Source organism: Rhea pennata, chromosome Z (assembly GCF_028389875.1).
Source record: "Rhea pennata isolate bPtePen1 chromosome Z, bPtePen1.pri, whole genome shotgun sequence".
Taxonomy (NCBI): Eukaryota; Metazoa; Chordata; class Aves; order Rheiformes; family Rheidae; genus Rhea; species Rhea pennata.
Genome location: NC_084702.1, coordinates 7,638,549 through 7,650,629, shown reverse-complemented (window position 1 = coordinate 7,650,629; position 12,081 = coordinate 7,638,549). Strand labels below are relative to the sequence as shown.

At 36.9% G+C, this 12,081-nt stretch overlaps 1 protein-coding gene across 5 annotated transcripts in view; it reads right to left on the bottom strand.

Annotated features, from left to right (window-relative positions):
- Positions 1-12,081, bottom strand: part of LOC134153221 (histone-arginine methyltransferase CARM1-like) — a 68,972-nt gene that overhangs the window by 2,938 nt on the left and 53,953 nt on the right. For all 5 annotated transcript variants that reach the window (XR_009961132.1, XR_009961134.1, XR_009961133.1 and 2 more), the window contains exons 7-12: positions 10,982-11,072; positions 7,319-7,400; positions 5,633-5,718; positions 4,094-4,183; positions 2,486-2,623; positions 521-610 (exon numbers count right to left, since the gene is read on the bottom strand). Coding sequence is in view for 2 of the 5 variants with exons in the window: in XM_062599199.1 (XP_062455183.1) it covers positions 521-610; positions 2,486-2,623; positions 4,094-4,183; positions 5,633-5,718; positions 7,319-7,400; positions 10,982-11,072 (577 nt within the window). In the remaining 3 variants the exon portion in view is untranslated. The remainder of the gene's footprint in view (positions 1-520; positions 611-2,485; positions 2,624-4,093; positions 4,184-5,632; positions 5,719-7,318; positions 7,401-10,981; positions 11,073-12,081) is intronic.

The following is a 12,081-nucleotide window of genomic DNA, read 5'->3' as shown; positions in this document are numbered from 1 at the left end:
AAGCCAAAGGCTTTCTTCTGCTCACATGTAGTTACTCCGGCCATGGTCTCCACAGAAGTAAGAGACTGGACTTTTTTTTTTACCTTGTACCTTATATAGAAATAGTACAGAACTGTTCTAAGGGAGCCAAAAATGTCCAGAATTGCCCTTTCCCTCTTTCATTCCTGTGGTGCAGGAAGAAAGCTCTGCACTGGGGATACTGTTAATCAGTAAAGCAGAGCAGCACTGGGCAATTCTGTCCAATTCTACTATTTTTGTCACACCACTAAGTCAATATGGATCTTAAAAAACCATTTCCTTTTGCTCTTTGTCACACAGTCTGAATGGCATAATGCATTAATTAAGAACTCACGGATAATATGAAACAATAGTCCCTTGACACCTGTAAAACTAAAATAAACCATGAGAGGTCAGAAACTTATTTATGCCTAGTAGGTATGCTTTCTGACATTCAAGACTTCACCACTCTGTTTTAAGCTATTAAATATAATGGTATATTTTAGTCAAAAGCATTTCTTACCTAAAAAATGGATTCTTTAAATCAAGAATGTTACCAGATTTAAATCCTGTCTGGTCCACCACAGCCACAATCTGAATATCATAACTTTGTCTGCATCAGAAATGAAGGTATAAAATGAGATAACAGAACTAAACTATAGTTGCATTTATAAATTTCCATGTTAAAAAGATATCTACTGTCTGAACAATAACCATTTAGTATAATCAAAGAAATTAATTTTTAGTGCCATCAGTGCTATGGCCTGATTATTTAAAGAAATAAAGAAGTAAAATTTACTAGGACACTTAAGTAATTTTAAGAAGTGATTCACCATCCTACACAAAAGAGGCTTTGCTTTAAATTACAACCACAAATACACATGAGCAAATCAGGCTACAACTTGTGTGAATCAGTGTCTTCAGGATTATTTTCAAAACAAAAAAGGAGTGGAGTTTCCAGGTCTCTGATTGACAGCGAGAAAAGCATAAAAGTCTGCTGAAGACAGATGCCTTTCTGAAAGCATTCCTTTCCATCAACTTCAGTGGAAGGACAAACAGTGTGTGAAAGAGCTATTCTTAAACAGAGAAAGCACTTCCATAGGATTTTTTTTTTTTTTTTTTTTTTTTCAGAATTAGTGTAGAATGGATTCAGGATCAACTCCACTTGTCTCTGCATATGACTTACTGAGAGGGCTGCTAGTGCTGCTGGCAAATGACCAAGTTGTTGATTAGGCCCCTGGCCTGAAGTTAAGCTCACTGAATAAGGTCTGGAAAATATTTGAACATGACTTAAGAAATTGTTGCATGTGGTAGATATCAGCATGAAAAGCTGACAAAACCTGCAAGTAACATTGTACAGGATGGCTGGATTTCATAAGTGGTTAAGGAGGAATTATGTGAGAAACAACTTCACAGGTAACTGGCACGGAGCACTGGGGAACTTTTGGAAAGCAGAATCTTGCAAGACCAACAGTGGCTAGGTAACTCTATCAGTGAGACCATATAAATCCAAAATTATCTACAGAATAGTATCAGAAATAACAATTCTGGGTACAAATGTACCCCAAACAGGGGCAGGCAGTTTATCTAGGTAAAAATAGGGCAGAAAAAGGAAGGGACAAGAGCAGGAAAAAAAAAGAATCAGGAAAAGAGATGGTAGGATGTGCAAATGCCATGGATAAGGCTGTGCTGGACCTGCACTTGATCACTGCAGCTGGAGCTGAAACATAAACCAAATCCATTGCTCTGACCATGCCACATGAATCAAACCTGCCTCTGCAGTCAGAAGGACATGGGGAGCCTGGTGCTTTCTCTGGCTAACAAGAGAATGCCCATGACAGATGGATCAAACTATCCGGGCATCAGTGTGTCAATGCCCACCCCAGGCTTGATGGCACTAGCAATTAACACCACTTCACAGCAGAAAAATTAGTAACTTATATTTTGCAGAGGAAAAGAATACTGTCCTCAGTGAAAAACAATCACAGCAACTAACTCATATTAAGATGAAAATAAAAAGCATTAACAAAGACTAAATCTGATTCTGTCACAACTCTCCCCTCCATGAAAATCAGTTTTGCTGTGCTAAATTTAGGGGTCTGTGGCTATTCAGATGCAACAAGCAACACAACCTGATCTGATCTTCAAAGCCATTAATAATAAATCATGTTACTGGACAATATGTGTTTTGAGTTAGTCGTTCTTCTGAAGAAATACTCTTTCTGCATTTTGCCACTTCACATTTTCTGTGATCCACTATCAGAAAGCAAATGCATGTTTTGCAGGCTTGCAAGTGGACATAAATTGCTAAACCAGACACTGTTGCAAGAGTTTTCTGTTTCTGTGGTCCTAACCTATATGTGCAGTTATTAATTACCACTTACCTGTCAGTACAGATTCTGTAGTAATTAGCTGGTGTCAAACTTCTGAGTACTTCTTAGAAAAATAGCCAAACTACAGACATGCTTTACAAGGCTTTTATACTTACCTCTTATTGGCAACAAACAAGACTTTCCCTGAGAGAGTTTCCCCCTCTTTAGCAAAGAGGGGAGTCTGAAGAAGGCAGCGTACTTGATACCAGTGAGTGAGAGGCTCCATTGGTGCAGTTGACAACCAAACAGTTACCCTAAAACAAACAAGAAAAGCTATCTAGACAAAATCTCTCTTTTTCTCCCAGAATCAACTTAAAGTTATTAGGACTTTATGTATGTGGGGCCTAATAACTGCTCATAATATAGTTTAACTACCTGGAAATAAGCTAGGCCAGTGATTATATTATATTCCATTTTATTTTTTTTCTTAATCTATACCATGCTTGTCACTACCAGACCTAAGTGCCTAAGGCAATTACAGAGATTCAGAAAAGAGGCTCTCCAGACTCCTGTTCTCTCCTGTCCACACTTCCAGGACAGAGGATATTAATTCCTGTCCCATCTTCCCACTCAGATAATTAAAAGAAATTACAGGAAATACAGGTTTGTCTTGAACATCACAATTTGATTCTTCACAACAATAGTTTCATCCTAAAACACCACTCCTGAAGTTCCTACAGTAGTTTTCAAATATTTCCAATTGTAAGAGCTGTTTCAGTTTTGCTGAAAGGGGATGTAGGTGATGAAAGCAATAACATATGAAATATCCTCAGTCCAATCCACTGAAATTTCAAACGCTAAGACATAGAATGTTAGAAGTCTACAAATATGAAGCACCTGCTGATTATGTGATCTTCTACTCCAAAATAGAGACCTTCTCAGCTGATGATTTCAGCCCTCAAAGTAACTACAAATACATGTATCTCCTTTTCCTTTATGTACTATTCTGAATTCTTCACAATCCTCATTTCAAAGGTTAATAAATAGTATTTATCAATAGAAATATATAGAAATGCATTTTACAGTATATTACAAAAAACTCATCTAAAACTGGATAAATTTAACTGAGAAATCAACAAATCTTATATAAAGCTAAACACACACAACACATACATGAAATTATTTTTTGACTTCTCTGGTAACTTCATCTAACTTTATCTGATTTTCATGTACTTATTATACCAGACGAATGTCCCTATTTTGAAATAGGAGGTGTTAGAATGAAAACTTTTTTTTCAAATTTGGAGCAGTTTACTCCATTTCTATTTTCTAGGTGGCTACTTGCAATCTTCTCTCCATTTTGCCCATAAACAAGAAGATGCCCAGACAAGAAGATGCTGCTCATGTTCATATGATGCTTTCTTACTTACAGTGCAAAGCATTAAAGTATATAATAGTATTAAGAATTAGTATGGTATGAAAAGATATAAGGATATGCATCTTGACCATTAACAATTCCTGGATGAGCTAACTGTTAGGTAATACACATACTAATCAATGGAAAGCAAGTTCACCACCATTTGAGTCATGCTGCTAGCACTGAGTTATCACTCTCCTTGTTATGTCCAGAAGGCATCACTTCCTTAATAAAACGGGCATTGGTAATGACATTACAAACAGGCTGAGCACCAGTTAAAGACCTAATTCTGGCACACTTTATATGAAAGATGGGATTTCTTCTCCAAAAAGTTAGTATTTCATGGGAAGGAGGAAAAAATACTTACAGTGATCCTACAAATGCCACATCAAACCAGAAGGCCAGGCCATGGATTAGTCCAGACTGCATCATTTGGAAAACAAAAGGTATTTCCACTCTGTAGAGAGAAAAATACAGTGTTCCCAAAGTAATTTGAAAAAGTGCTGGAAATAAAATTCCATCATCTCCATTCCTTTACTAAAACCTATCTTGTACTAATTTCTACATTTCCATTTTTATTCATCATTTTATGTCTCAATTTTCTGTATTTTTAAAAGAACATGCTCTTACTTTCAGTGCCAGTAGAATTAGCCAAATGTACTAACTTAAGTATTAGTTCTTTGTGTGCTTTTTTCACCAAGACAACCAAACATCCCACTTCCAAAGAGTTACTACACTGTTGGTGACAACACTGCAGACTCTTACAAATATCCATGTTCAATTTTCCTAATGGAAAATTTCTCATTCCTTATTAAGGATATGGATTTTCATTAAATACCATTCTAACAAGAAAATGTTCCACTAGAAATGTGACAAACAGAATTACTCTTGCAACAAGAAGCAAAAATTGAGCAAGAGGTAGCCGGAATATTTTCACCTTCAAAAGGGGTATTAGTGGCTAAGCAGCTGCAGCCAAATCTCACTTATCTTGTAGCGACAAGTCATGTAACTAGCATTTATGTAGACAGAAGCAAGTAGTATTTGGTCGTGGTTTAGGCAGACAGGATGCATAAATTCTCTCCTGAGAACTACTGAAACAAGCCAACATTAGCTAGTTGAAACTTGAAAGTAATTCTCCAGATGTTTTCTTCTCTCAGAGTAATTCCTCTCTCTCACTACAGCATGTCATACATACAGTTAGTTATAAGTCATGTTGAAACAATACAGGTTCGGAGTTTCAGAGACAGCCTGTAATATTTTCTCTTATGTCAGTGTCTTCCAAAGACTGCTGATAGTCTCTCAAATGCTTTTACAAGGTATACTTTATTTCAATAATGTATCCAGAAAGAAGCTTCTCTGCTCTAATTCTGGGACAAAGAGGCATGCAGTCTGGTATATATATAAGATCTTCCAACTAAATTTGTAGGAAAGTAAAGGGGTGCAGCTGACGCCTGTTAGACTGGAAAACTTTAAAAAAGACATACTCTAGCACTGAGTTTGGCAATGCAGCTTGTAATGAAACCACCTTATCAACAGGGTTTGAGGTCTTTCAGGATGCCAAAGCAGAACAACAAATGCTTTGTCACCAGAACTAAACGTATCCCAATAGATAATGCTAGGGAGTAAATGGTCTCCTTCCAGGGACCAGTTTATCCTTTTTCATAGGAAACTTATTTGAACCATTCTCTACTGTTTCACAGGCTCATCAGCAGGCCTCCCCACAAAGAGCAGACAAGCCATCCCACAGATGAACACTGTGGTGCACTCCTAGAGGTGTACCAAACCTCTTGGCATTCCACCTTCCCCCTTCTGTGTTCACCACTGGCCAAAACCACCAGCCTCTTCTACCTATGAGCACCAACAAGCAATCACAAAAATGAAGAGCAGGACACTGGTGTTTGCTAACCTGTGCAAATCTTCCTCTGCAGCTTCTGTAAAGTTAATGGTGTACTTCACTGTCCGAGCCATCAGAATTCTTATGTCAAAAGTGTCCTATGGGGAAAAGAGTCGCAATGTTATTATTTTGTCTTGTCAGCATATAAATGTGCTATCTGTTAGACAAAATAGGAAGAGGAAATAAATCAACCTGCATCATAATCAGCTGACTTTAAATAGTTGCCTTTTTCAATAACAGCTCCGAAAAAATTTTGCACTGTTACCAGGACTGAATTTATTTGATAGCTTAAATACCTATTAAAGACTGTTTCATTCAACACAGAAAAAATAAGACTTGTGCCAAAACTGTTCATCACTTCTAAAAAAAAATTTTTGCTTTTTTCTCTTTAAGCTCATAATTTAATACATTCTTCTGCAATGCAGAGTTGGGCAAACTCTACTACGAGTCTGGAAATAGCTTACAATGTGTAAGAAGCAAAATTACATAATGCAGATTTCCCCACAGAAACAAGTTAGGAGTAGTCAGTCCCTCCAGCAAATGAAAACAGCTTTCTCCTCTTCATTTTTATTTCTTCAGTCACATACACTAATCCTAATCTATTGATGTTCACAAGCTTGCAGATAAGTAGAGCAAAGCCTTAGTGTAAATTCTTCTATCACAGCACAGTGAATCCCTCGAAGAACTGAAATCTACCTACAGAATAAGGGGAAGCCAAGGAGATGTGCGATTTTTCAAAGAAACAATTTTAATTTTATGTGGCTTTTATTGGGCACTGCATTTCTGATTTTAAAAGGAATAAGAATCTCAGCTGAGAAAGCAAATTCAGACACGTACTTCAGACAGAATGCAAACATGGGCTTCAGTCCTAACTGAAAGCCAAAGAACCAACACTGGGCATAGATCATGATATAGTCAAAGATAAAGCTGAAACTTATGAAGATAATCAGTGCTAAAGGCCACAGTAGCTCTCTGATGATCTTTCCAGATACCTGGGTAGGTTGTGTAGACTCCATTCAACAGCAGCTACACAGCAATTGCAACTTACTTAAACTAATTAGCTTAAAGCTAGCCCAGAGTTGTTGCAGTCAGACTTTTTCATTGTGTCCACACTGAAGCATTAAGTTGGAGGTGGTGAAAGGGTTGTTCTGTTTTTTCTCCAGAGAGTTGAACAAAGAATACTCCCTATTTCCAAATAGGTACAAATTAAAAAGAAAGAATAAGAACTGCACATACTCAGTCGACGGTTCCAATAAAGTAAGAATACTTATATGCTAAAAAAAAATTGTTCTGTAATACAGAAACCTGGTTGTTTGACATTCTCTTTTTGCTTTAACTTGTATATCAGAGAAAAGAAGGGAAAACTCAAGAACCAAGCACATTTTTAAGAGGTAGCAAATAGTGAGGGAAGGTGGTTGCACAGTGGGAAGACAGATGTTCACATGCTGTGGCTTTCTAACATATTTATATCTCTAGACATCTGCTACTTACAGCAAACCCAGGAATATTACACACAGTTGTTAACCTTTGAGAGCAACTCTGCACAGTTTTCACAGAGCTAGTCACTGGCTTTCTATACAACAGTGAAAGAGCTTTGTTAAACAAGGATGCCACAGTACCTGCAGGATTTTGTGGAAGAGATAACACAGAAAGAAGAGAAGGGAAAACACAGAAGAAGCCCCAGACATATGAACCTACCACAATAGGTTGTCTGAAATACTCAGCCACAGCTGCATTGCGAAGACTGGACAGATTGACCCCATAAAAGCACTCTTGGTACCTAGAAACATTAATACATTGTAAAAGGTTTAGCTAAAAAAAAAATCTGGATTCGATTGCATACCAAAAAGACCAAGGCACAACAGCTGTCAACAAAAGGGGAAGTGAAGCTGAATGTCTTTTTCCCTTCCTGCAGTTTACCAAGAGTCCAAATTCCAGCCATCATCAGTTCCCCTTCCATGCAGCCATCTTTTACAGCATGGAGGTGACCCAATTGACTCAAAAGGACACAGAAAGGCTTTTCACACTAGAGTTCTGAAAGAATATGCACAGAAAGCAGAGAATCGGGAGAAGGGTTGAGACAGTCATAAACTAGTTTTGCAAGCCTTTTATCCTGGGCTGGTTCAGAAATGGGTGTGAATCTGGCACAAATTAAAAATGTGCTGAAGAACCCTGTATTACAGATCTGGTCTTTCTTATTTACACAGAAGAGGAAAACTATGGTTCATTTTATACCAACTGAAAAGCAATGAACAACAAAAAGCCCTGTATTTTTATCTTAGCAATTTATGCAAACGTTCATTTAACACAAGTCCAGCCTACTTTCAACATCAGGTTTGAAACTCGAATATACATGCCTACAGCAATTTCCCCAGATCCTGGGCACAACCTTCTTATCAATTCCATGAAGTTATTTTCAGATATTTTCAGATGACATACACAGAATGGGATGGAGAGGGAAAACAGCAAGGGAGCTCAATTCCTTGTAATGAAAGGGTCATCTAAATGTAAAACCATAATCTGAAGCCTTCTTTTGAGTCTTCAGAAGCACTTAAAATGGAAAATCTTAAATGTTTGTCTCCATTGTTACATCATACATCTCTTAAACTATCATTACTTTTTTAAAAACTAGATGATTAGCTCTAAACAAATTTTTTGAAATCTCTTTAAGACCAATTAATTCTGCATTATTAGTTCAATGATAACTGCCTAAGGGGAAGATGTCTGCATGACTAAATCTGAGAGGACATCTTCAAGGAAAGAACTAAAAAAGCACAACAGAGGAAGTCAGCTGATAACTGCAAATGATCTTTTATCCTTTTCTGAATGTTTGCTGTTCCAAGTGAATCATTTGCTCGTCACTGATGAAAAACACAGACAAAATACACACTATTTTTAACAACTTGCTGTGTATTTATGCTTTATGTCTTCCTATCTTTGCAAGGCTTTTGACAACAAAAGGAACAGTCTGCTTTTCTGTGGTAGGCTATACAACATCACACTTCTAGGAATGACTGCTGGCAAATCAATGTGCATCTGAAACACAACAGTAACTGAGCCTATAAGCTTGAGAAGAAACATAGCCAATGTATACAGCCCCATAATTACTCTTACTGTAGAAATCCAAGACAATAATCCTAAGTGTATGAGAAACAAGTAACCTATCCTTTGTACAGTAGTAGTCTTGACAAACTGCCACATCTAATGCTAAAACACTCATCAGGATTCTTGAATAGGATTTTGGACACTTTTCAAAATCCTGGTGCATTTATCACAGGCAAGTTTAAATTATAAATCCAGGGATACTTGTTTTACATTTCTGTGGTTAGTTTGGCTCAAACATTCTCGTCAAAAATAAAAAGGATATAATAAAAATTGTCAAAAATGGGAGACAGCCTTTTGCAAGGATGGGCAGAGAAGAAACTGCATCACTTTGGGGCTTAGATACCAACCTGATCATTATTATAATTACAAAGATTAACTACAATTTGTGATAATAACGACAATGACAAAAATATTCTTGGTGCAGAGAGTAATCAGTTACTACTGCAGGCTTGAAAGATTCATTTTTCCATTTTATACAATTCTTTGAAAGACTTGTAGTAGTTGATGGACAATTCAGTTGATAATAATGTATAAGCACAGAATGTCTGGAATCAAACCACGGCTGCTAAATCCAGACGAAGTTCTGTTTTTTTTTAAACGCAGATGGCATATTTGCCACTACTAAACTATAAAGAACTAATGTAGCTGAATTATATCATTCCCACTGTACAATTCTTAAATGACAAAAGGTAGGAGATTTTCTTCCATCACCACCACCATCGCTATATGCTTCAGTGTTCATGAGGACATACATATGTACACTGTATCTATGCCACAGGTATTCTGCTTATCACACAGAAATCTTATATTCAATACAAAGTGGGAGGAAGCATCCTAAGCAGCCTGAAACTGAATGTTTTCATATTGGCAGTAACATCCAGTCCTGCACAGACCTATAAAAAGAAAAGCTGTTTCTCTGTTGACTGCTAACTAGGCATGTATTTTCTTCATGAAATGATGAGGAAGCTGTCTCTTGGTATGACTTAGAGCTCCAGTCTTTTAACCTACAGTCTACCATACATCATTGATTTGTCACATACAACCAAAAAGAGCAGGAGATTAGGGGAGAGGGATCAGAATGACACTTGAGATATGAACATCTACCAGAAGTTACTTCTACTTTCTTTTTTCTTAGTGTATTGGCATGGAAGAACACTGCTGCATTCTCCCCAGCTCTACACAAGCTAGATCCTGTTCAGAGTATATGCCTGTACTATCTCTTAGCTTACACAGGTGAGACAAAAGAGCACAAACCAGCTGAACAGGACAACATGGCCAGTAAAGCATTCAACATGTAAGGCCAATTTCTCTCACTCACTTAATCCCTATAGGATAAGTAAGATTTTGTCACAGGTGTACTTCAGAGGCAGCCAGAAGAAACCTCTGCATAAAATAAAACTTCTTCCTTAATCTACGAAACCAATGAGTAGCTTTGATGAAATCAACTTAATATTTAGATTCCACACTGCAAGTTGAAAGAACATAATAATAAGTATAATCTTCCAGAAGATTTAAAAAGAATTATTTCTGACATTTCATGGCACTTTTTACCAAAGAACTTCAATTAATAATCTATAAATTAACTCATCAGCATCCTATGATGGAGATATTTAGAAACCATCTTGCCATTTGCTGAAATGAAAGTATTTCCATTTCTTCTTATTAGAATATTGGTTTTAATGTTTACTCCTATATAAAGGACAGCAGGAGCTCAATAGCGGCTATTACCATTAGGACACTTTATGGCAAAGAGGGTGCAGCTTCTAGTTGAAGCTGTATGAAAAAATTAAGTGGTAGAAAGTAACTACCAAACTGGAAATTGTTCAAGACATGGGGAGTTAATATCCACTCCCTGAGAAATGTGCCAAGGAATTTTTGCTGTGCACACACACCTGGGACCTCATGAGATGCAATGCATGCTATTTGCAGCACGCTATGTTCTGGTGCAGCAAAAGAAACACTACCAACTGATTCAGATTCAATTATTTCTGACTCTGGATGCTCTGTGGAAACAATTTCTTCTCAGTAAGAGATCCAGCCAGCTCCAGCATTTCCTGAGAGATTTATAAGACTCACAAAATAAACACTATGGCTACAGCCCAGAGCTGTAGAAGTGAACAGGGAAAACATTGAAGAATTCTCTTCCAGTATTGACAGGTACTAAGTTCCACTTTATTCTGAATCAAATAACTGATTTTTTAACTATCACTGAATCTCCAGGCAATAAAAAAATAAAATAAAATAAAATTTCATTACCAAAAATTGGCTCTGGAGTAGTGTTCCATGTACAGCTGCTCATCGGAAAAAGGAGCCAAATGAATGTCACTAAATGTTGGAAACATCATTCCTAGTAAACAAAAGATAATATACAATAGCAATGCAGAGTCCCACAGACATTTCTATAGGAATGTCTTCACTAGCAAGAGACCACCAGTTCAGAAGCAGTAGTTGCCAAACACTTCAATAGGTTAACATTTATTTTCATTAATAGATGGATTACTGAAATCTGAATATATTAAAGCAGTCAAAAATGAAAACAACCCACAACAACTGGGTTGGACAGATCAAGAAACTTCATAAAGCCCTAGAATGGTCTTGTATCAAATATATGAATAAATTTAGCTCTCTTCAAATGAAGTGAAATGCTACGTTCTCAATATTCTCCAAAGGAACATCTTTTTTGCTTAGACTTTGCTCAATAAACATTTGTGTAAAGAATTTTCACTAAAGGTCAGATCTGATCCTCAGTTAAACTGTTGGCTATAGTTTTGGTCAAATTCAGAAGAATTAGTGTTAAGGATTTAAAGTAGTTATGAATACCTCACTCTGTTAGGTCTTTTATCTAGGAATCTTACAGGACTTCAGAAAAAATACTGAAAAGCTTACTCACACAAAATATATATTACAAATCTGCTTAGTGCTGAAATTGTGGCTTGAAGATTTTTACATGTATTAAGTGGCAAATTAGGGGCAGCGTAGGGGATGAAATCCTGATCTATTAGCTTTCAAGTATGTATGTAGGAACTCACACCCTAATGTCCAAGGAAACCAGAGGATTTTTTTTTTTTTTTTTTATGGTGGATATTGCATCAGACTGCCTAGCAGCATCAAGGGAAGCCCTTGTATTCTACCATGTACATATCAGGGAGAAGCAGGGAACACAGCCTCGTTATTTTGGACTATATATTAACACATTACTCTTCAGACCCTTTTCTACCTGACACAAAACATGATGCATAGCTGAAGGTAAGCAGAAGGGGAAGGAAAAGGAAATTCTTTTTGCAAAGAATTTGCACGTAGGAAGAGTCTACAGGAATTTAAAAAGAGAACAGAATTTAAAAAGAGAACACCACTCA